At 40.7% G+C, this 25,284-nt stretch overlaps 1 protein-coding gene across 2 annotated transcripts in view; it reads left to right on the forward strand.

The window, feature by feature from the left end:
• Nucleotides 1-16,905, forward strand: part of tbc1d32 (TBC1 domain family, member 32) — a 63,902-nt gene extending 46,997 nt beyond the window's left edge. For both annotated transcript variants that reach the window (XM_084030340.1, XM_084030341.1), the window contains exons 29-34: nt 21-90; nt 2,929-3,044; nt 4,728-4,882; nt 5,829-5,969; nt 11,261-11,449; nt 16,137-16,905. In XM_084030340.1, coding sequence (XP_083886466.1) covers nt 21-90; nt 2,929-3,044; nt 4,728-4,882; nt 5,829-5,969; nt 11,261-11,449; nt 16,137-16,256 — 791 coding nt within the window. In that variant the 3' untranslated portion in view covers nt 16,257-16,905. The remainder of the gene's footprint in view (nt 1-20; nt 91-2,928; nt 3,045-4,727; nt 4,883-5,828; nt 5,970-11,260; nt 11,450-16,136) is intronic.
• The last annotated feature ends 8,379 nt before the right edge of the window (nt 16,906-25,284 follow it).

Genomic DNA, 25,284 nt, shown 5'->3' on the forward strand with positions numbered 1-25,284 from the left:
AAAATCGCCTTGTGTTGCAGCAGAGGAGAAGAGTGTGACGAGTGCTGCATTATCGTCCGTGGAGGAGCTGGGAATCAACACCTGCATCAGGTATGTACAGGAAAGTGTTTTTCTGTAGCATGATGAGCATTTAATAAGACCGTCTCCTATCAGCAGCAACCTGGGAGACGAAAAAAAGAGAAGAGAATCCTGTTGTGTACAAACACTCACTGAACAGCAGGCTTCATCTCAGTAATGCACTTTAAACATACACCTTGAAACACTTGAATTCAGCTCAAGAAAGCTGCATTTACTCTAGTTCGATGCTGGGTAAAAAAGACATTTCACTCCACTTTATTCTTCTCTGTTGTGACCAACCATGTGCTGCTAGTCATTTGAAAACCTTTCCCGAAATTCGGTAACCCTGTCCTCCTTTCCACTCGGTTGGGTTGTTAATTTGGGTTTCCTGAGGCTACAGATGCATTCGTGACAGAGCCACAGCAACGCTGCGACGTTAACCTATATTGAAACCACCTTTAACGCTTCCACTATGGTTCACTTCAATCATGAACTTACCGCAAGCAATTTCACTCTGACATCAGAGCCTACTCCCCATCATATGATATATTATTATGTCTCCCGTCCTAGTTTTCCATTTCCATAGCCAACCCTATCTCCTACAAAATGATATTCCCCGTACAACCAAACTGCATTCTCAATTATGTTAGAAGGGGATTGTTTTTCCCCCGATTCCTTTTCTGTGCACTGCTAGTTGTTTACTCTCTAATTAGAAACATATGATGCTTTCCATATGGACTGTTCAACCAAAGCCTGCTTGAGTGCAAGACGTTATCGGTCAATACTACTGGGACTAAACGCTGCCGATACCAAAAAATCTGTTTCTAGAGATATATGTTTAGTAGTCATGATTTGGTTTTTCATGATCTGGTTTGTCACGTTATAATTAACTTACAGAAACACATGAAACTAAATCAATGTTGACTTTTGGTTTGACATGGAGCACGAAGGCCGATCTCCCGTGGGTCACTGTCTCGATTTGACCCACCTATCCATCATAACCTCGTCTCCACGCAGATTATTATTAGAAATATATCTGTGGTAGGCAGTGTTGGGAACGTTACTTTAAAAAAGTAATTAGTTATAGTTACTCACTACTTGTTCCAAAAAGTAACTGAGTTAGTAACTGAATTACTTTATAATAAAAGTAACTAGTTACCAGGGAAAGTAACTATTTGCGTTACTGTAAAAAAAAAAGTTGCTTTATGTCAAAGAATTTGGATTTTTCTTGTAATGAGATGGCAAACTGTAGTCTTGTAGTCTACTCCTATAGTCGCGTAGCGTGTTGTCTTGTGTATAATAATTGAGATCGCATTCTCCGCACCTCGCATGCGGGAATAATTAAAACTTGAGGAGAAATTATACAGTGGGAGACGCTGTGTCTGTCATATATCACAAAACAGGGTCAGAGCGCACAGCAGTAGACATAATGACCCCGGTGCCTCGAGCCGCTGCGCCGTTCATCATCATCATCATCACCACCGTCTTTACCATCCGCGCTCCACAGCTATACCGGATTCCCGTCCAACACCAGAACGGCGGGACACCGGGGCAGCAGCCCAAACTCCGGCTTCAGCTCGCGGCAAGTTTGCACGTTTCTCCACGGACAACAGGCTGCCGAGACCAGGCACGACCTGAAGACGTAATCTTACTATACATCAGCCAATAATTGCTGAGAGGTTATCTCATCCTCCCTTCTCTCATGACAACACGCGCACGAGTCCTATCATGAAGTTAAAAAAAAGTTCATTGTGCGACTTGAGTAACGTGCAGTAACGGGGTGTCGGCAATGATAACGGCGTTATAGTGACAGTCAAAGTAATTAGTTAGATTACTCGTTACTGAAAAAAGTAACGGCGTTAGTAACGCCGTTTATTTCAACGCCGTTATTCCCATCACTGGTGGTAGGTCACAAACCATAAAAGCACTTGTCAGCATATTCTTAATATATATGTTTTCATAAATACTAGTTGAGGTGTTTTTTGTGCCCCAGGTTTGTGTTTCAGTCCTTTAGTCGCAGAGGAAAATATATTCTTTCTGGAGTTGCAAATGTGCATCAATGATGAAATGGAAGAAGGTCAACACTGAAGAAATGGGAAATAACAAACACTTTCTCCCGACAGTGAAATGGAGTACAACAACAAGGGTTGTTATCTGTTTCCCAGCCCAGTACCTGTTCACATTTGATTGATTTCTTAACATCAGAAATACACGCTACGGTGTACAGAGGTATAACAGTATTCCCTTCTGCATCTCCTGCTGTCCATGCTACTTGTCAGTTCTTTGTTTTCCCATAAGTAGGCTCTATGACTTCCATCCTGTCCCTAATGACACCCCGCCGCTATTACACAGTGGACATAGAGACTCTTTGCTCGGCACCTCCCCTCTAAGGAGCTTTCAGGGTGAAACGTTGTAGAGCAGAAACATTTTTCTGTATCAACAAAACCACGGTGTGTTAGCATTTCCCTCAGAGCACTCCGTCACTGCGAGACATACATTTATATTTCATCTTTGAGGTAGAAGTGCCAGACATGCAGAGTTCAATCTGACCACATTGGACTTGTTGAATTTAATTTGGATTAGTACTTTTTGTATTTTTGCTTGAGGCCAAAGGGAATTGTGGGATTTTGTTGAAAAAAATCCAACACTCAACACAGGATTTTGGTTGTAATAGGAAGAAGAGGAGTGATGTAGTTTAATAGTACACAGCTGAATTTGTGATCAAAGGAATTACTTTCCAAAATAGGCCGTGATTACCGTTTGCTGTGGTTGAATACCAAACAGTCACTTAATCTGTGGTGCAGACAAACACTGCATCTTAATACATACATGTGAGATGAACCCCGTTTCTGGTTTGTCTTTCCTCTACAGGTACGGCAGCTACCTAAAGCTGGTGACAGAAGATGCCGTGAAGGACCTGATGCTGCTAATGAAGCATGTAAAGGTCGTCTTGTCCACACAGAGAATTAAAACGGCTTCAGAACTCAGTATCCTTTATAGACTCTACGTCTAGACTCATGAAGAGGAGGTAGACTGTGACTGGTAAGGTATTTACTCCTATTGGGCTACTCATTTTGTTCAAATACAGCAATTTGAGATTTGTGTTGAAAAATGTTCAAGAAGATTTCCATGGCCTCGTCAAGTCCATAGTTTAAAAGTGTACTCTCTTTTTGTAAAAACAAAAAAAAGATAAAGATCATCAGATAAACCATCCCAAATCAATTCAAATAATTATCTGACTCCATCTGTGCTTCGGTGAAAGTTTCAGCTTCCCTTTGTCCCAAACAGCAGCTGATAGGTCTCCTCTCTCCTTCAGAAAGTTTCCTTTTGTGTGTTGGAAAATTGAACACGAAAAGAGTTGAGATAAAGAGTCTTCACAAATATAAAGCAGACTGACATTTTCCTTGTAACTCTGAGACCACGCTGACATTTCAGCTAATATGACGAAGTGATTATCTTTCATGCTGAGCGATTACACGGTAATTCAGCAACATGCAGAATGAATTTATTAGTGTCGTCTCATATTTGAAGTCAGGAAATGCAAAATAAAGCACTGATTTCAGAGAGGAGGAGAAGTTGTTTAATTAAGTCACTTTTTCTTTAGTTTGAGTGAAGGTAGATCACAAATGTCTTTTTGTTGTGTTTCTTTTTCCAGGCTTTGTTTTATTTATAATTCTTCAAAATGAGCGTTCTACAAATAGATGAAACTTGTCTGCCAGTCAGTTTCAAAGAGCGTGAAGTGGTATTAACCGACCAATTCATTCTGTTGCAATGTCAGTGTTCATAACCTGAATCTGAGTTTGTAAAGCATATTTCACATATTCTTCTTTCTGTGTGCATTCCACCTAAACAAAACTTAGAGGTTTACATGAATCAAGGTCAGTAAATCAGCAGAAAAGACATGGAATGCAGGATGTGTGGATAGCCCTGCTGCAACAAGACTTACCTTCACATCGGGGTGTCTATTTGCTTGCTGGAATGTCTGATTTAATTCTTAAAATGCCCGAATGAAACCCAGCATAAAGAGTAAACCACTTGAGAAAGCTCGAAGTTAAGTGTTTTGAGTGTGTTTTGACCCTGGTGGTTCGAATCGCGTTAGTTTGTATTCTTCCTATTGCCGGTGTAATGTGGTGTTCACAATGCAGAGGTGCTACCTGGGAGACCTTGTAGTGAATTATTTATAATGGCTGAATCTCTCTCAGGATTCACACTTGACTCCTCATAAACCAAAAATCACAAAAATCATAAATTCACAAACGAATACCGCCAGTAGAGAACTGGATCTTTGCGGTTGTGTTTGTAGGAGGCTGCTGTTCTGTTGTTAGATAATGGGCGGATGTTTCACGGTTCATTGAATTGAATTATTCCCTCTATGGTGTCAGTTGACATTAAGGTAGTGTTAGCTTATTTAACGCAACATAAGGATTCGGTTTCCTGTGACCAGATCTCTACCTTTTTTTTTTAATATAAACCAAATCAATTAATTTCAGCTTTGATAATATTTGTGTAACTAATTATTTAAATTAATTTAACACTTGACAAAATATGTCAAGTCACATTAGTCATTTTGTTTTATTATTATTATTTTTTTTTATCTAAGGAGCTGTGTTTGTTTAGCATTGCTGAATATTTCCCACCATTCCTTTGGCTCTTTAACTCCGCCCCTCCAGCCACGCAGCAGGACGGTTACCCAGGCTACGACTGGCTGGCCTCCACCGTGTTCCTCATCATGGCTGGAGACGTGGACCGGTCTCTAGGTCTGCTCCTCAACCTGTCCTCTCTGCTCACCTCTGCATTCATCTGGCCAGCAAGGACACATGCCTCTGTGAGTCCAACAATGTCCACACACAACTACAGTACCACAGTACAGTACCGCGTATTCATAAGTACAATATATTTGAAGTTAGCACGTTAGAAGCCTTAGATAGCAGTCCTTTCTTCAGCTTTAATGTCTTGTTCCTGTCTTGGTTTGTGACGAGTTCAGTCATGGTGCCGCTGCTTAGGAGACACTTTGAGATTGCTTTGAAAAAGGGAAAAGTAGTCAGTAAATGTAAATGCAGGCTATAAAGTGTTTTCAAGCAGCTTTTTCCCACCCGTTTCATACAAAACATGTCAACAATCCCAGCAAAGAATAATGATGATTAATCCTAACAACATTTTGACATGATGATTTTTCAGTTTGACTCATTTTTCAACGAGGTGAAAAAACAAACAGCACGTTTGTTTTTTCACTCATCTGAAAAAAGAAGGGCAGTAGTTCTAGAGAAAAGACAACTGAAAGAGATAAACGAGGGGAGAGAGGAGACATAAAAGAGTGAACGGAATGGAAAGTTAACCGAAGAAGTCTAAAATGAAGTCTAGTTTCAATCATTGAAAATTGCAGGGGAGAACCTTTATCATTACACCAACCTTTGTCATCTTGTTGTCTCCCGAGAAAGTCGATACAGCTCAGTTGGACTCGTCTGAACGGCTGTTGCGTGATCGCCGTGTGCGGCCGGTGAATTTCTCTACACAGCAGTTAGTCTCCAAGTACTCGACGTGGTCGATTTTGTCAATATCAGGGAAAACAGAAGGGCACAAATAATTAAGAGGCAGGAGCAGCAGCAAGCTTAGGAGGGAATGTAGGCGTGAACACATAGCATTTCTATTTCTTTTAGTCAAAATAAAAGCAATGATCGTCTGTTTTTTTTTTTTTTAAATGAGACAGCTCTGCTTTGAAGATATTCTAAGAAACAAAAGTGATTTAAAAAAGCTTGTGCTTGTCGTGACAGGTCCATTTTCCTGTGGAGGTAGCAGAATCTGGAATCTCTCCGGTTTACTGGTGTACCGCTCACTACGGGGAGATGCTCCTGAAAGCTGAAGTTCCCCTGGTCCACTCCGCCTTCAGGATGTCCGGTTTCACCCCGTCACAGGTACGACCTGTAGAGGAGACCACAAACGGCTCATTAAAAGCGACAAAGCGACAAATAAAACTGATTCTCATCGAACATTTTCTTGGAAATGAACAGATGTATTTCAAGATCATAGTATGATTCAACACAGTAGTTAAGGAAGTACTTTGTTTGGATCACTTACTTGTTTGTTATATGTGACATTTTTGTGCCTCTGTGCCGTCAACAGCCGAGGCCAGACATTATGTCTCTCTGTCGGCCCCATTCTAGTGCACAAAGAATCCCAAAAATGCCTGGAGCGTTTCAAATTTGGCAGAAATGTCCAGATTCAAATTTGCTAGTCAAAGGTCTTTGTGACCTCACAAAACACCCTTTTGGCCACAACTCAATAATTGATATGCTAACTATGAGAATAATACACAAATGTGTAAAAGAATAGAATGAATCATGAAATTTCATGAAAACAGCAAGGTATAATGCTAGTGTTGTTTTTTTTAAATCTTCTGTTGATGAAGGTTGTGTTTCTCTTTCTGTTTTAGGGAAGTAACAGGTCGATCTAAGCTAAGTTAAGGAAATGTTGCACTATTTCAATACAAAAATATGTTTTATTAATAATTTATATTAATATCTATGTTTTTAACAGTGGATTTATTTTGCAGCAATACATTTTTAAAAAATGGCATGTTTTGGTTAAAAGTATTCCTATTTAATTGTAACATACTTCTACGTGTTCATCGTTGGCCAAGCATCCCATTGAATATAAATGAATCCTGGGAAGTGAGACTACTATGATGTCTGACATGGAGGAAGTACATGTAGTAGAAGGTTTTACACCTATGACTGCGCATGATATTGTCAAAACTAACTACATTTCCATTTTGTTCCTTTTATTTCTCACAAATCCCAGTAATTCCCATGGAAAGTTTGCCTTAATTTGACAAATTATTTTATTCAGACAGAATCAACTGTAGCGATAATGTCAATTCACAGAAACACTCAGAGAAAGGTCAGACTAAAAATGTTGTGCTTTCTTTCCAGCGGACAATTTGTTTAAATAACATATTTAATTTGAACTTTTCTGCCTTTTGTATTCTAATTTCCATTTCTGAGCCTTTTAGTCTCAGCCATGACCACTGATGGAGGAAATAAAAGGAACTGAATTTCTATTAGATTTGCTTAATTCAAACTATACTGCGTAGACATTTCTTCACCAACAACTCCCTCGGAGTCAACAGCTTGTTTTGATGATGTCAGTAAGAGACCCAAAACGGGGCTTAAAGCCTTTATAGCCACACTCTCAATCTCCTGTGAATGACTTACCTGTTTTTTTCATCCTGCTTTTGACTTTCCCTGACTTTAAAATACCAAAATGTGGTTCTGACATTGAATCTTCTTCTCTTTTTTTTAGGCAGCAGTTGAAAAGTTAGATCTTTGTTCTTCTGCACTTAATTCTTTTGACACAGACTTTCTCTCTCACAAACAACGAGACAGAAGAAAGGTTTTTCACCTTGAATCCTCTTACGTTTGATCCCGTCGGCGGCTGACAGTTGAGGCTCACATAATGTACGGCAGCGGCGGGCGCTTATAAGACTTGCCGCATTTGCATCAAAGCTCTGAACCCGCCGTCTCCAGGGTGGAGGAAAGTGTTAACATTCAGCTCGTCTCTTTGCTTTTCGAGGCAATAATGGGCACCTGTTCTTCAGTCGGGAATGGAAATATCTATTCCAAAAGTTTGAGCTTTGAACGCCTGACAAAGCCGCGTTGTGAAATGAAGCATTATACACCTCTGACATTCATAGAGTAGAGGTTGTGTTTGAATGTGTGTGGACGCAGCCACAGCTACAGAATGTGTAGGCTTTACTCCGTTAGTTCATTTTTCTTTCGGGTTGAATGATCATTTTAATTTAAAAAATAATGTGCTGATTATTTTAGCAATGAATCATTTAGTCTATAAAATGTCTGAAAATAGTTTCTAATAACAGTTTCTCATCTTTAAATATATTGTTCTGTTCGACCAACGGCCCAAAAACACAAAGATATTCAATTTACATACAACGATATAGAATAGACATTTTTTTGATACAGTTAAATACAGCAGCGGAGCTTTAAGCATCAATCAATTCATCATAGTGTCAGTAGTCACAAAATGGAGCCAATATCAAGACATGATCAATATGTTCCAATATGAATGCTTGTATGTATGTCCACTGTAATCCAAATTAGCTTTATTGTCTTGCAAATACAAGGATATGGACTCAAAGAATAGAATAATATTGAATCCTCTCGACCGCACATTTAGTGTTTCACACACAGACGATCGGCCGATGTAACCTGACGTGATCAGATGAATGATGAACTCTGAAAGCCTCTTTGTGACAGACGGAAAATGAACACTAAAGTAAAGAATACAGTCACACTCACTGCACCCTCAGTTTTAGCTCACAGGAACACTAAACAGAGGAAAGCATTTTGGCGCTCAGAAAAAGAGCCGCTCTCAGAAGGACCTTGAAGGGATTTGTAGTCTCAGAAAGCACTGTACTGTATGTGTACTTGTTTTTCTGCCTGAGGGTTTAAATACAAAGCGCAGCATGGATCCAGTCGTTCCGTCTTTTTATTACAACACACAAATTATGATGTGAGTGTTTTCATTAGAGTGTAGCTGAGGAGGGGGCGATAATAGTCGGATATGTTTATGGAGCATAAGTGGAGCTTGTTTGTATGCTTGAGCAGACTTGTGTCGTTAGCGAACACAGTGACTAATTATTGGCACAACGATTAGTTAAAAACGCGCCAGTGTGGCGTTTGTTAACTGGGAAAAATTGGATGTGAAGCTCTGTCACAGAGCTCTGTCTGAGTCAACGCTACTGGTTTTAGTCTAATCATTATCATGAACAGCAGAATTCAAAAAAGGAGAGTAGGTTCTACCAATCCTTAAATATTTATCAAATGCTGCTGTGAGGCTGAGCACTTACTGCATGTAACGTTTTCAGCATGTTGTCTTTAGAAGGCATTCTAATTACATGGCTCTGGGTGTGTTCATGTCTTTCCACCACTAATAATAGTGTTTTGAATGTTAATGGTATAAATGAATCTCTGAATATTCCAACGGCTCCATTTATTAGTTATTTGTACAGTGTTTGTCTTGCGCGAGTTGCACTTATATGCGAGGCATATTCAATTTAGCCTAAATACGTTAGAATACTACTACTAATCATAATTAGAAATAATAAGTTAAATATGTAATTATACAAGTCAAATATGCTCTTTGGTAAAGGCATCGGCTATCGGTAATCGCTCTGACTAACGTGGATAACATTATTCATTGCCAGGGACGTAAAACACAGGTTTCCTCATGAAAGGATATTATATTGATTATTTGTGATCGATAGGAGATAATATCATAAGCTCAGTGAACACAATCAAGATTCTATCAACTCACAAAAATCTTCTACAATGTGATGTGACAATATTATTACTGAGCTCGTCGAGACATCTTAATGAAAAACAATATTTTCAATGAAAATAATGAAACTATAGCTCCTGTTGTTGGAGGTCTGGTTGCTGGTCAAAGCTAGTGAGAGGTTTGTCACTAAATTGAGAATGATTGGTCCACCTTAAAGGTCAGCCCACCTTAAGTGAGACTGAGCTGTAGTTGTGGCTAACGTCGGGGCTAACCCCTTTAGTCTGGCTAGCACGACGTGGGAACTTAAACGTAATATTAGGACATATCAATGTTTTCAATTTGTATTGATGCTATTGGGTCTTTACATTGGTATATATTGATCCAGATCGATGGATTGTTTGATCACACTGTGATTACGTGCCGAACAAGAGCATCTAAAGTACTTTAGATCTGTCGACCTTTATGATCGAATATTGCCGTACTGTGTGTTATTTTCACTGAGCACAGGAGGGAAACCATTGTCGAGCCACAGCGTTGATTTCACAGATCTCAACTTAGTCATCAGCAGGAGAAATATACACTGCACATTAGCTTGCAGCCCCATGTCTCCTAATCCCATCCCAATATTCAAAACTGCTGTGAGTTATCATCTTTCACCCGACGTGAACAAGTTCCCAGAAAGATTAATTCACAAAAGCTGAGTCAGCGAGGGAGGTAGACTCTAGACATATGGATCAGAACAGAACGAAGTGTGTTCCATAATCTCAATTATGTATTTGTTGATGTCATTAGTAGCTCTACTATTAATATTTTCTACTACTACTGACTTTTTATGCTTTTGATTTGAAGCTCTGGGGTGTGAAATGATTTATCCTCTTTGTTCCCAGATTTGTGAAGGAACTGTTCCCACAAACAAAGTGGAACAAGTTGTCTTATGTACATTTTAACTCTGTTGATTATGCTAATGATTGCATTTTGTGAACGCACACCTCCTAACACACAGGAGGCTTAACAAGCATCACATTCAATACAATAGATTATTGTATCTCATTTATTTTCCTTTTTGTAATTGCCACTGGAGAAATGATATCTGTTTTAAAATGCCACAGCAAGACTTTTATGCAGAGCCCCACCATCACCTCTGATTTGGCTGACAGTAACTCTCATGGCTGCTTGTGAAATACAGAAGACACGTTTTAAAATTCTGCTGAGCTTTGCTCATTGCCTCTACAAATCAATCTCCATCTTTCATTTGTGAGCTTTCAGCCCTGTAGCCTGCTGGCAAAACTCCGAGGACACGGGGGTTTTCCAATCTCTTGATCAATATGCGAACGCTTCTGCCATTGTGGCCCTCCAAGCTCAGACATAGCTCTCCGGTGACTTCAGCCACGTTTATTGGTTTAAATGGCGTCGCAACACCCATAAATGTCTGCGTTAATCTACGTCTCTGTTTATTTGAATGGAATCGTTCTGTTCACAAGTAAAATAAACTGTGAGTTCATAAACCTGAATACGTTGAGAGAAAGCTTAGATAGAAATGTGAGAGGGCAAACACTGACAGTAATTTGTAATTCTTTTGAAAATATATTTTTCTCCTTTTAATAGAATATTCCAGAGACGTATGAAGATTGATGAGACTGGGCGAGAGACATTTTCTACTTGACATGTTTGATTTATTACAGGGAGAAGAATAATTGTCGGAAGCACGATTCATTAATTGTCAGAAGCTTCAAGTAGACCATCCTTTAACAGAATAATTGGGGTCTTCTTCACATTTATTAAACATACATTTGGTCACTGATGAATTCGTAATATTGTGACAGGTTAATTCTCAGTATGAGATTCAACCATATTAAGATAACATTACAATCATGGAGATCACAACTTCTTTTTCCTTTTCTTCCAACAGATGTGCCTCCATTGGTTGACGCAGTGTTTCTGGAACTATCTGGACTGGACGGAAATCTGCCACTACGTTTCCACCTGCGTGCTGATGGGTCCCGACTACCAGGTGTACATGTGCGTGGCCTTATTCAAACATCTGCAGCCAGACATCCTGCAGCATACACAGTCCCAGGAGCTGCAGGTCTTCCTCAAGGTGAGACGAAGCATCAGCACCGCAGTATATTTTACAGACAGAACACCCTGTCAAACACGAAAACATTAGCTGGATCCAGAAGGGATTGTAGTTATCTCACTCAGTTTTTTTGCGCGTGTGATTGCCACATCCTGCACATGTGGCCTTACACAGCACACATAAGAACCACGGTTCCTTGCTTGAGTGTTTGAGGATTCTGTCAGACGATGTTTAACTTGTTTCTGGTGAATCCGCTGCCTTGCTTGCGTGAGAGGCTTGCAGTCCTCAGGTGTGTTTTTAATGAGGAGCTGCTCTTTAATGAGTAATATACTGATAGATCAAATAGGGGCTGCAAAAAGTGAAGCTGAGCTCATTCAAAAGGTGACTGCTAAGATTATACTACCAATCTCTATTTTAGAGATTGTTTGCAATGGTGCAATCTCAGTTAATAACACACAGATGACTCTTTTTTTCTAAGAATAGGTTATCCCTGAATGCCGTCTACACTCGTACATAAAACAATCTTATTTTACTGCTTATTATAGTGATTTAAAATAACCTACAATTAAAATTACTTTCCAAATGATGTACATATCTATGGGTGAGGCATTCAAAAGCAAGTTTTATGTAAGGAAACAAGAGCACAAAGCAATGAGAGCAATGTAATGTTTTATCCAGACTCTCTATGGAAGAAAGCACTCTCCTTTTTGCAGTTTAATAAATTAGAAATACTTCATTATTTTGCCTCATAAATTGTCTGGATTTAATATGAGAAATCTTATGAAGCTGCTGAGGGAAGACCTCTACTGAATAGTTCAGCTCCCCCTTTTATATTCAGCAGTCATCCATGATTCACATTCACAATGAATAAAAAATCTACTTTTAAGAATTAGTTCACAAAACCTCCCACTATGGTGCTCCTTGCTGCAAATATTCCATGAAAAGAAGCCAAGTCCTATTCGGTAAAGTTGACACCTTTCATTGAAATAAGCTCTGCTCTGAGAATCGCACGAACGCTGAGTTTGAAGAGCGGTTGCTGGGATTTCACAAAAGGTCTCAAGTTCCGGCCTCGTCGATGTCTACCATCTACCAGTATCAAAAGCAGCTTTGAACAGCAGCATTGTGAACGGGCCACGGCTCGACACGAATCGCTCATCGTCATTACTCATTAAGCGGCTCGGTCCGTCGTGTCTCCAGCTTGATGGCTCTGGTGTTAACATCGTTACGAGCCCGCCGCTGACAGTTTTTTTGTGAATAAAAGATCAGTTATCAGAGGAAGCTCTTCTAATGAGCTGTAGCATCAGATATTGGTGAAAGAGAGAGCTTTGAGAGAGAGAGAGACGATCCTCGTCCTGAGCTGAACTGATGAAAGTTTTCGACACGCAGGTTTGCGTCCGATGGCGTCGTCTTGTCTCTTCTCCTCTGTCTCTCTCTGTGGGAACGATGTGAAGGAAGGATTTGACTCAGACAGATGTGGTATTAGAGGATTTCTTTTTTTTTGTTGTTAAATATTCACACACACGCAGACTTGCACTTATCCTGTCTCACTGGGGGGTATATCTATATTTCATCTAAATTAAAATTTGAAAAGCCAATTGACTTGTTACAATCGTTCAGAGTGCAGCTGGAGCTTAACTACAGCCGAGCTGAGGTGGTGAGAGGAGAAGTGGACGGGAAGAGACAAAGTTTGTGTGTCTGCCACTGACTCGGAGGCTATGTGAGACCTCAACCCAAAGGAAAGCTCCGTTTTGTTGCACTGCATTCAGAGACTAATTGCCTCGCCACATACATGTCATACTCATACAGTAGATGATGTTTGATTTGGTTTCCTTCCTCATATTTTTTTATCATTTGTCAAACAAATTCCGATGTGTAGAAACAGCTGTAAAAAAGTTAAAAAAAGCCAATCGTCACTGCCCATTAAATATGACGAGCCACAGGACGTTATCCCTAAGGAAGTTAACTACTTTGTAATTACCTACTTGTGTGCTGGAGTAGTGGCAATGAGAGAAAATAACTGTCCAGTCACAGTTAAGTAAAAGTACATTAATGAGTTGTTTAACACTAAACGCGCCCACGGGCATCACATTGGTGGTTTAAATACAGACGTCTCCCTAGCGACGCACCAAACACAGACTTGGGGTGTAAGTTTGAAATCACTGGTAATACTAATGAGAATACGGCTTCTGCCATTAATTGGGAACGTTGCTGCAACTTTAGCACGTAGTAAGTCTAAGTCACTCATCACATGGACACTTTGAGTGGCACTGATTGGTCCATCTGGGCTGATATGATGCCCCAAAATGTACTGGAGTTTTCGACAAATGTATAGAGTTGTAATGCCTTGGAAAATAATATTCTTACACTAATTTCTGTAATCTGTAAAAATGCATTAATCTAAATGTTTAACCAAAATAAAGAGGCACTTACTCCAATATAACTTAATTTAACTGTCTATCCAGACTCATTTAATATTAACTCCACTCCCTTTTTCATGTGAGGACAAGCTTAAGAAAGCATTGCAATCTTTTGCAATTAATGCATTAATTAGTGTACCTAATGATCTGAAGTGCTAATGGTTAATCATTCTTAAAGATTATGGGGGACATTAAGCAACTCGCGTCACCTGTTAAGCATGAGAATATTCACCTGATCATAGCTTTGTGATAAAAGAATCCCACATTAGTCAGGCCCCGATTCCTACAACCTCACATCCTTGCATCTTGCTTTTCTTTCCCCCTCCTAAATTCTTCCAGAGAACATAGCAGACCAAAAATACTCTCCCCAGTGATTTCCCCTGCTTATCTCTTCTCTCCTTCACGGGTTTAACTGTGTCAGCAGCCATTTCCTGGTGCGATAAATGAACGGGCCAAGCAACTTTAGTTTGGATGTTTCTTCAGGATTAATCTCTCTGCAAAATCTTGGCTGAAGTGAAGAATCTGACAAGTGGGAGACTTTTTATCCTTACTGTGGTGTGGCCCAGTTACGTTTTAACAAAGAGAGGAATACCGGTGAAGTGAACATCCGCTGGGATGGACAGGACATTCACACAAACAAAATATGGTCTTAATAGACCAGTTATTGTAGCTGCTGCTGCTGACAATAAACCTACACTTTATTAAAGTCAGTAAATCAAGTCTAGAATGTGACTTTTAATCAAAGGGGAATTTTTTCCTCCTTCTAGCTTCATACAGTGTGCTTTATGTTTTTATACATTCCTGCTTAATAATCAGAGGAGCAGAGTCCACTATCGGACTGGAAACTCATTTCTTCCTGACTTCACTTCATCCTCTCTGAACTGTCGACCCCCTGCTCTCCCTCTAGTTGTTGCTATTCAATAATAGAAACCTTCATTTGCCTGTAGTCTGTTGCATTTCTTTTCCTTTCACTTCACGCACGATGTCAAGGAACCCGAGATCCTGAACCTGAAGTCTTGTGTGATCTAAGGTGCTAGTGAGATCATTTCAAGGGCAGCACAGATATGAGATGTGGGTGATTTGACTTTTTTTGTGACAGTCTGCTCTTTGACAAAGGGTCATGAATAGACATTTCTTTGTATTACAGGATCACAAGTAAAACCACAGATCTAAGGGAATGAAGCAGTGTTACAGCGATTATTATTACATTATTACACTGAATCTTTTTGGCTTGTGCCCTCTCCAAAGGCGGCAAGTTTTACACATAACCTGTCATATCAGGTTAAATATGGTTGTGTTGTGAGCTGTTCAGCCAAAGCCGTTTATCCTTCTCAAGTTGTTGAATTTAAAGTTCCCTTCCACTCAACAAAAGCAAAGGTTTACAACCACACAAGAAGCTGTTTGAGGCTACAAACTAAATCCCAACAACGGCCTGCCAACATGACTGAAGTCATTATTCAAGGAACCATGAATGTCTGCACCGAATGTGATGGCAAGCCATTCAACAGCTGTGTGTTGTGTGTCGACCTGCTGGTGGAGCCAGAGGAAAAGTCAGGTGGCTCACCAAAGTAATTGGGTTTCATCCTCTGAGGATTATAAATGTTGTTTTACAAAATCTCATGGAAATCCATCCAGTCGTTGAGTTTTTTCAGTCTGGACTAAAGTGACGGACTGACAGACCGAAATAAAGAGAAGAAGTCCCCCTGTCCTGTGTCCCTCCCAACTCTTGACTGGACAAATTAGCTAAATATTTATAGATTCTTGTCTCTGAGACGGTGACGATATGGCAGCGTGTGCAGACATGCCTTATGTGTATACCTGAATGGTGGCGATGCTCGTACTTATTAAAATATCGTTTTGCTTGGCCGACGCATAAAACCTCATTACCTGAAAGCTAAGCAAGGTTGTTGTTTTTTGGCGCTTTGCAGCATTGGAGTCCCAGAGAGTTAATTGGATTTCCTGTGACTTTGAAATAGATTGAGTGCAAAGCATTTTTGTTGAAATGATTGTATTGAATTATTCACACAAAGTGTCTGATAATAACATAAGCCACCTTCTGCCCCAATGCTAAACCGTTATCCGTCTGCAAACCTCAATCATGTCATGGACACTTAGTAATAGATTGTTTAAATTAACACAATCTAAAAATATAAAAAATGTAGTGATAACAATCTGTTCCATTAAACAGTACTTTAGAAACTTCTGTTTGACTCTCGACCTAGGATCTGTTACACAAAACTTATACATTATGTTGATAAGTCCATCTCTAAATGCTCTCTTTTTACCTGCAGGAGGAGCCGATCCAGGGATTCAAGGTTGCCGACTACCTGGAGTTCATGGAGGGACTGGAGCGCAGCTACAGACACATTGTTCTCACCGACATGAAAGCCATCTGTAACCCTGTAGAGTAACAATCCGTTGAGAGGTTCTGTGTTGGACAGTTATTATTTAAAAGTGGCTGTTACCAATCTCAACATTGACATTCTCAAGAATGACGATGCTTCAATTTGTGAGGACATTGATGATAACAAGAATTTAGGCCTAACTACTATAAAATTCCCAAATATACACCCACATACAATATGCATCTGCTGAATGCTGATTGTCTTGTCGCCATATTACAGAAACTCTACAAAGATCTGGAGAATTGAGCCCCATAACTTGAAATTGAAGGATAAACATATTGATTTTATTTTTCTTATTGTCAACCAATCAACATAAAGGCAAAAACCAACAATGAATTGTTCCCGCTACCGTCCTTCCACTCTAAATACTCAGTAGCGCACCAAATGTATTCAAAATAGTCCCTATCAAATGAACCGTTGGCTCCTGTTTGAGAAATGTTTTTTAAAAACTTCAGTGCTCATCTGTTTCAGGTAATCTGTCAACCTTTTTTGAATGTGAAACCTTATAATCCTGACTCTTTTTTTAAAGATGTCCTTGATGGGAACAAATGTGTTGACTGATGAGATTTGGAAGATGGGGTAACCTTTAATAATTATCAAACTGAATATCAAACTGTCGACTGTTTTCCTGCTTGTACATGTTAGCAGTTGTACTTTTAATATGCATGTAAATACATGACGATTATAAAGACTTGGTGTTTGATCTAATTATAATCAATTTGTCTGGATGTGTATAATATATAAAAAACAGAATTAAAACACTTTCTAACATTAAACGACCTTTAGAATGATCAGTTGATTTTCTAAAGAATGAGGTCCTCTATAGCGGCTGGCCTTCTCATGGCGATGACACGCATCATTAATGCCAGGCCACGCAGCCTATCCCGTTTGTATACTTACGCAGGTCTTTGTATGAAAGATGCATGAGGAAGGTTTTATCATTGTGATAAACCCTCATTAGTAACCACAGCCTTTCCTCCCCCCACACTGCCATCCTGACGTCCCTCTTCAGACACACTGAGGCCTGAATGATAAATGAGTACATCACATCCATCCATCTCTCAGCAGAGGAGACACTGTTTACCGGGGGAATGTGCATGGCACATTAGAGGTGGTGCTAGCAGTGAGAGGAATCGATCAACTGTTTATCCTGGTCACAATGTAATGAGCCTAAAGTTGAACTTTAAAGCTGCAATCATTTTTTTTTCGGCCACTTGGGGACAGAACTCCATAATGAGCTGAACAACACAGATATACGACGGGCTTGAAAACATCTCAAACATGAATCTGTTTAGATACCCGACCTACGTGGAGAAATAGCATTCATTTAGAGAAGCGTTCCTGGCATCCTGATAATATTCTAATATTCATAATTAATATCTGGCTACGAGTTTCTATCTTTGCCTGTCTGCCGGTTGGTCAGATAATGTGATAATCAGATCTTTGTTGCTGGGGAAAGGAAGACTGATGAGAGCCATTAGATTGAACTGTAAAGTTGGGGACCAGAAAAACAAAACAAGAAGCTGAAAGACACTAAAACGCTCTGTCGGAATGAGGTGGAGCTATTCATTAGTGCGGTTTTAGATCTGTCAAACATGTTTTCTTAATCCAAGGATAACACCAATTTGTGAAACAGAAAAATCCGACTTCAGCATATTTTGTTTAGACAGCAGGATTGATTACAATGAAAGTGTATCTGTTCCGTCAGAGGAGCAAACGTGGGCGACTAAAAACACAATATGGCTTATTTTACACACAAGTCTACCGGCAACTCAGGTACTGATAAATCTATTAAGAAAACAGCTTGAGGTAAAGTAATATTTGTCACATATAGAAGGAGCCTATCAGATAAACATGCAGATTTCAGGCTGCGAACAGATGTGAAAACCAATAAAGGAGTTTAAAATTTGATTTGTGGGCCGACTGGGAGCCAACAATAATTATTTAAGTTCATTTAAGCCTTCACTTAGAAAGGCGAAGAAACAAAAACCCCACAGGCCAAGAGATTGATTTTAAAGTGTGGCCTGTCAATTTAAAAGGAAATAAAGTGCACACTGTTTGTCTATTTATGCCTTTTACTCGGTTGAATAAGTTGCAGACACAATATAAAACAAAAACAGCCTCCGTGGTTGATGATTTGAGGCTGAAGTTCACCTGATCACTTGTTTTCGTGATTGCTTCGTGTCCTTTAGAATGTATTGATCACTATTTGGCCGTGAAGCACGTTTTTGTTTCACCAGCACTCTGTCAGGTGTCCGCTTTGAGTTAAATCCAATGTCGAGCCGTTGCCAAATGTCACTGTTTGCTCGGGTTTCCAGAGTGGAGATACGAGAAGTGGGGTGTGGTACGGACCTGTGTCAGTCAGCAGTGCACAGTGTTTCCATCAGCTGAATCTATGTGGACGCTGCTGCTGTTGTGGAGCGTGTAATGGGAAGGAGATTGATTTAGTGGGGGGAGACAGCGCCGGGCTGTAGTCTGTCAAAGGGGCAGAAGATCTAGAAGGTTTTTCTTCTGGTCTCTGTGATGGAATTCGACTTTGCTGGGAGAAATGGACGACACCTATTGGAGTGATGGGACATCCGACCCCTTCTTTTTCACTCAAACGGCAAATGTATTAAAGATCGTTATAAAGCATTAAATATGTGTTTTGGAATTTGACATTGAACTCTAAATGAACTGGAACCTGCTTTATTTTTGTTCTTTGTTCAGATCAAAGAAAACAAACAAGCATGAGCGTACTTAATTCAGCTGTATACGGCTGTTGATGTTGTGTGAGAGTTGAGACCTTCAGAGCTCAGATGAATCAGACTGTCGGGGAACTCGGTGCAGTTTCCTCCGCGTCCTCGGTGAGTTTCGCCGAATCAAATCATGTCCCAAGGGACGCTTGTGAGACCCGAGGAGCTTGCATTGGGGGGGAAGTGGTCTGCTATAAAGACACATATATTATTGGATGTGACTTGCTAGTAAAAAGTTGTTTTTCAAGTTGTTTTTTCGATTTTATCTGCCCATTTTTCCCTTTATACGCTAGAGGAGACTAAGTGGAGATGAGATGCAGCAACGGACCACAGGTCGGATTCAAACCCATCCCTCTTCACAGTTTGACCCTCACGTTCATCGCACGCTAACAACAGGCTCGTTCCTTTCAGTTGCAACGGGCTGTTTATTTCAATTAGCTCTGAAAACCTCATTATCATTGCAGGAGCAGACTTGACCTTAGAGGGGGGGGATGCAGTTTACAGATGATGAGCATAATGGCAACCTTTACAGTATAATGTTTGATTGTGCTGTTGATCTTGATTACGGACTTTTCGACCTGACAGCAAGCAATTTCAGGCAGATAATTGGTGGTAATTAGGCTGATTAAGCAGCGGCGAAGACGCACCTTCGTTCCGCTTCCAGCCTGAGGATCTCTGCAGCCCTTTTTCTTCTCAACTCAGCACTGTTATCTTTATTTGCTTTTATCTAGCAGATGTTTATTCTGAACTCATTCATAAGTGTCACTGATTCCTTGATTATACTCAACTATTTTCCGCCTTTTTTCCCTCTGATTTTAATCTTTAGCTCCCACATATTTTGCGGGAAGTTTTTTCGCTTATCGGGTTCTTATCTACATTTTTCATCTTCCCTTCCAGTTTTTTTATTCTTTCTGCTACTGTAGCTCCTTATTTCCAGCCTTTGCTTTTGTTTGCAGATTGTCTGCAGCAACTAGAGATGTCATAGTTTAATCAGTGTATGCACACGCTGCTGTATTGGAACAACTCTGCCCTTCTGGGAATTTTCTATTAGCATTTACATTTGCTATGGTCAATATTTCCCACAATAGTCTGCTTCGTCCATTGTGTGCATGTGAATCTGATGACTTTGGGGATTGGGGGTTTATTGGTGCAGACTGCTGTACAAGCCATATTGATAAGTACACTGCTCCAAAAATGAAGGGACCACTTAATCATCACAGTATAACAGCTAGTAGGTTCAACTTCAGGGAGATCAATCTGTCCATTAAGGGACCACAAGTGATTGTGAATCAATTTCTCTTGCTTTGGTGCAAATGAAAGTGACAACAGGTGCAATGGAGGCAAAAGCAAGACAACCCACATAAAGGGAATGGTTTGATGTGGTGGCCACAGACAGTCGCTCTCTCTTTCTCCTTCCTGACTGATTCTTCTCTAGTTCTGTTTTCTGCTCGTGTCCTTGTCACTAGTTGTAGCCTGAGGCAGAACCTGCAGCCAAATCAGGTTCACAGGTAGTCCAGCTCCTCCAGGATGGCACATCCATACGTGAGGTCACAAGAAGGTTTGCTGTGTCTCCCTGCATAGTCTCAAGGGCATGGAGGAGATACCAGGAGACCGACCGCTACACAAGGAGATCTGGACAGGACCGTAAAAGGACATCAACCCAGCCCCAGGACCAGTATCTATTCCTTAGTGCAGGGAGGAACAGTAGGAGCAGTACCAGAGCTCTCCAAAATTACCTCCAGCAGGCTACTGGTTAGCATGTTTCTGATCAAACTGTCAGAAACAGACTCCATGGGGGCCCGACGTCCTCTAGTGGGAACTGGTCTCACAGCCCAGCACCATGCAGCAGTTCCTCCTGGTGCAGTGGGCCCTGGGTTCCTGGTGCAGTGGGCCCTGGGTCCCTCCTGGTGCAGTGGGCCCTGGGTTCCTCCTGATGCAATGGGCCCTGGGTTCCTCCTGGTGCAGTAGACCCTGGGGTCCTGAGTGTGTTGTTCCTGGATGATGAGGGCATTGACTGCCCCTCACGTTCCCCTGACCCACATCCATTTGAGCAGCTATGGGACATTACGTGTCATGCATTCGACACCGGAAAATACCACCACAGACTGTCCAGGATCTCACTGATGCCCTGATGCAGGTCTGGGAGGAGATCCTCCAGGACACCATCCACCATCTCGTCAGGAGCTCAGACATTGTCGGGAGTGAATAATGGCGCACGGGGGCCAATTACACTACTGTTCTCATTATGAGTTACCGTGATGAAATTCATGCAAGTTGGATCAACCTGTGGTTTCACTTTTTTATTGTAATTTTCTGTGTGATTTTGGTTTCCATTGACTCTTGACTTCATTGAAGATTTATAACCTTAACCAATAATTCATTCATCAAGCTCTGATGTGTGATTTGATTGTTCCCTTCATTATTTTGCAGCAGTGTATGTAAAGAAGGTCATTGGCATCTCTAATAAAGATGCAATCGGAACTTTGCGTTGCCTTTTAGTGTCTCTTTTTAATGAAGACACAACCTTCAAATTATTGATCCCAAAAACTGCAAGCGATGTTTGAAACCTCCACACCCACTTTCGTTTGTTCCGTCTCCCTCTCTCTGTACTCTTTCATTTAGTTTGGACCAGTGTGGTTTTGAATGCATGCTATATGCATTCCTCGAGTCCCGTTACTTAAACTGTACTATCAACTCTGCTGCCAGTCACACAGTCTGAGAGAGAGGGCATGGGAATTATAATTCTTTGCATAGACACAAAGCCCTGCATAAAGTTCAACTTCTCCCTAGCTGCATCCGTTCCTCTGATTTGGGGAGGAAGATCAAGAGTCGGTTTCCTAATCCCCATAAATCCAATGATATCCAGGGTCTACTGGTATGTGAAGTTGCCTCCTGGCGACAAATAAGGGACAAGATCATATTGGAAATGACTGTGGCTTGGATACGTTTCTGTATTATCAAGAGAATTGGCCACGGAAATTGCCTTTGCCAAAGCCTTGAAAGCAATTAGTACAGTGGAGATTACTTACAAAACCAATGGGCAGCTGTTTCACTTCATACATATCCATATCATCCATAACCCTCCATAACACAGCCGGACAGAATACAAATTCTAAGCCACAGGATTGACGGATATTCATGTGATTTAATTATTATGTTTGCTAATAAAATATCCGTGGTGGAAGAAGTTTTCAGATCCTTTACCAAATTAAATGTACGAATCCTCAAAATACTGTACTAATGTATTCAAACTCTAAATAAGAAAGTATTCAAATGTCTTCATAGTACTTATAATGAAGTAAATATTCCATGTCAGTGTTTTACTGTTATATATGAAGTGTTACTAGCACTATATTACTATTATTATTATATTACTATTCCTTTATTTACTGTTGGGTGGTCCAGACCCTTACAGGGGCCGCAAGATACTTCCCACCACTGAACACGTCATATTTTATGTGTTTTAATGTAGTTATGATTCTGAATCTGCAAAGTGATGTAAGTTATCAACCAACAATATTTAACTCTGAAATGAGTGGAGTAGAAGTATTATGGAAGAGGATTAGGGCCAGATGTGAATGTTTGTTTTTATTTTTTTGTTGTAAATTCAAAGTCTTTTAATAAACAATAGTTTGTTAAAAGACTTAGTAACAATAGCGATTTTTGTTAATTGTCCCGACAACAAAGCTCTTGAACGTAACATTCTCCTAATTTTGACTTCACAAGCGGGAAGTAGGATTTTGCAACTAGCACGTGAAGGCAGCATAATAACGTAAACGTTACCGCACCTGTGAGCGTCATTAATGAGCGCTCGCGCAACTCTCTGGCGATTCGATCCACGTGTTACTATGCAACAACAGCAGCCTAGCTGGTGGGAATGAGAAGCGTTTATTCACGGTGCGAACTGGGGAAACGTGACTGAAGCGACCGGAAGTAAGAAACGGGGAAGAAAGAGACAACAGAGCCACTGAAGATTGGAGGAAAGGAATGCGATAGCAATTAGCAATGCTAATGTTGCTGCCGCGACTAGCACATGTTCAACACCAGGGGGACCAGGGAAAGTTCAGCATCTCGTGATGAGGAGGAGGAGGAGGGAAATGTCGCCTTCATCGCTGACTACATAAAGGTAAGACCCGTTTTGGCTTTTCATCTGTTGGGAATATAATATGTGTTAAGTGTGGGTCTAAGTAAGTCTTACTTGTTCTTAATTTATTATCTTAACAACTCTGCTGCTTTGCTGTTGTTGTTTTTTTAAATTTTGTGCTTTTTTAATTCATTTTATTTTTTATTTTAAATCCTAGTTTATCACTGCATATGCTGCGTTCACAAACATGCACATCAAAAGTGGATGTTTTGAGGTAATTTAAAAACAACTATTTTCCAGACAGGGAAAGTCAGAGAATTTGACCTTTGACTCCTTTTGTGCTGTGGGATGTGGCTGGATGTTGTTTTTGTTGTTGTTTTGCTCTCTTAGATATATGGTTTATGGTCTTGGCATCTGCTGTGCCATAATCTGCTAAATGATGCCGCTGTCCTTCTATCCTCTGTCTTTACGGATGCTGAATTAATTCCTTGCAGTTGTCGGGCTTGTTTTTTCTTTTGCTGCTTGTTTGGTTTGATTTACGTTGTGGTGTAACGTGAATATTCATGTTTGAGTGAGTGACTGTGGGTTGAGACGTGAAGTTCACTCTCTGTCTGGAAGAGAACACCCAGCGTATTCCTCTTCTCAGTGCCATCCTCAGAGTTTTAACAAAACCCACTTTACTGAAACACACTCGGGTCTCAGTGAAAGGTGATCATGTACAGCGGTTGGAGACACACTGCCCACCCATAAAACTATTTCTCACTTATATTTGTTTCATGGGAAACTAAAATATCGATTGGCTCATAGGATTCTTATTTTCTCCTCTCGCTTCATTCATTATAATCATTAAAAAAACAGACTTATGTGGTTATGTGCTGCAGTTATATTCTTCATATCATAATTGCATCTAAGCTGCCATTCTATCGTTTGCTGCCGCTCCACTCAGCTGCACACATTACCACCGTCAGATCATATCCAGGTCCTCTGCTGCTTATCAATGCTACATGGAGTTTCACACGGTCATTGTCTGCTCCAAGCCCTAACTTTAGGTTTTTGTTGTTGTTGTGATTTTTATTCGTATAGCTGAATAATTATCTGCTGTGGGGTTGGACTGCTCTGTTTAGATCTACATAACATTTGGATGGATGGTACATTCCCCTCGGTGGCTGGGGCTGGTTTGTGGGGGGAAAGGCATCACGGCAGCTTGTGCTGAGCTCTATCGGAGTCGATCACACCGCTTGGCTGGCATCGGGGCTCTATATCTAATGATGTTTTTGGGGAGAAGTTGGCTGACTGAAATGATTCGCGGTGCAACTGAACAATCTTTTTCGTGGAGAAAGTGTCACGGATATGCAGAAGGCATAAAAATGTGATAAACAACCCCCCCGCCCTTTACTGGATTTTTTTTCATTATCTGTTAATGAGACACTATAGCCTGTCAGGCACGTCCTGTATTTGGGAGACGCAATGTTGTCATAGCGATGAGGAAAGCCTCCCCGCCTGCTGGAACAGGGGCCAAATAGGTGGAGGATTATGAAGCTGTGCCGATGCAGATTGGATTCCTCTAGTTTCATCAGGAGAGCCAACACTTTTCTAATCCTCTGAGGCCGTATTTCCCTCCTGTGTTATCTACCATTGTGTCTAGTGGGAGGGTTTGTCTGATCCTTGTCGTTTGTGTAATCCCACTCGTATCTGCTGTGACACCATTTGGCCTGGAGAGAGGCTCTGTACTAGCCCAATGGGGAACCCTACATATTATTTTCAAGTGGGTTTGTCTGGTGGGATGTATCCGCACAAGTGTTTGAACAAGCGTCTATTATTGAATCGTTTATTTGAAACTACAGTGTTGGTGAATTGCGATGTACCGAACCGGTCCAACTCCTCCTGGAGTCCACGAGTGGCTCTCGAGTACGCCAGCAATCTGGGCCCCTCTGAACGTGAAAACGCCCCCAGACAACTCTGCGGCCATGCCCTGAATGCAGGCACCACTTAGTACAAAGGAGAAGTGTTATAGTGTCGAACAAAGCAAAGTTTGTCCAATTGTGCGGCACTTCAAATGTTTTAACTATTCTCAGGCCAGCAAACTGCTAAATGCTCATGATGATTTAACGATGGTCTCATTTAACTACTGAGGACTGCTGCTGCTGCTGGTCTCCTGTTGTTTCTTGATGTATTCATGTATTTTATTATAACTCTATTGTTTTAGCTGGCACAA

The sequence above is a fragment of the Eutrigla gurnardus genome (assembly GCF_963514095.1).
Source record: "Eutrigla gurnardus genome assembly, chromosome: 16".
In the NCBI taxonomy this organism is placed as follows: domain Eukaryota; kingdom Metazoa; phylum Chordata; class Actinopteri; order Perciformes; family Triglidae; genus Eutrigla; species Eutrigla gurnardus.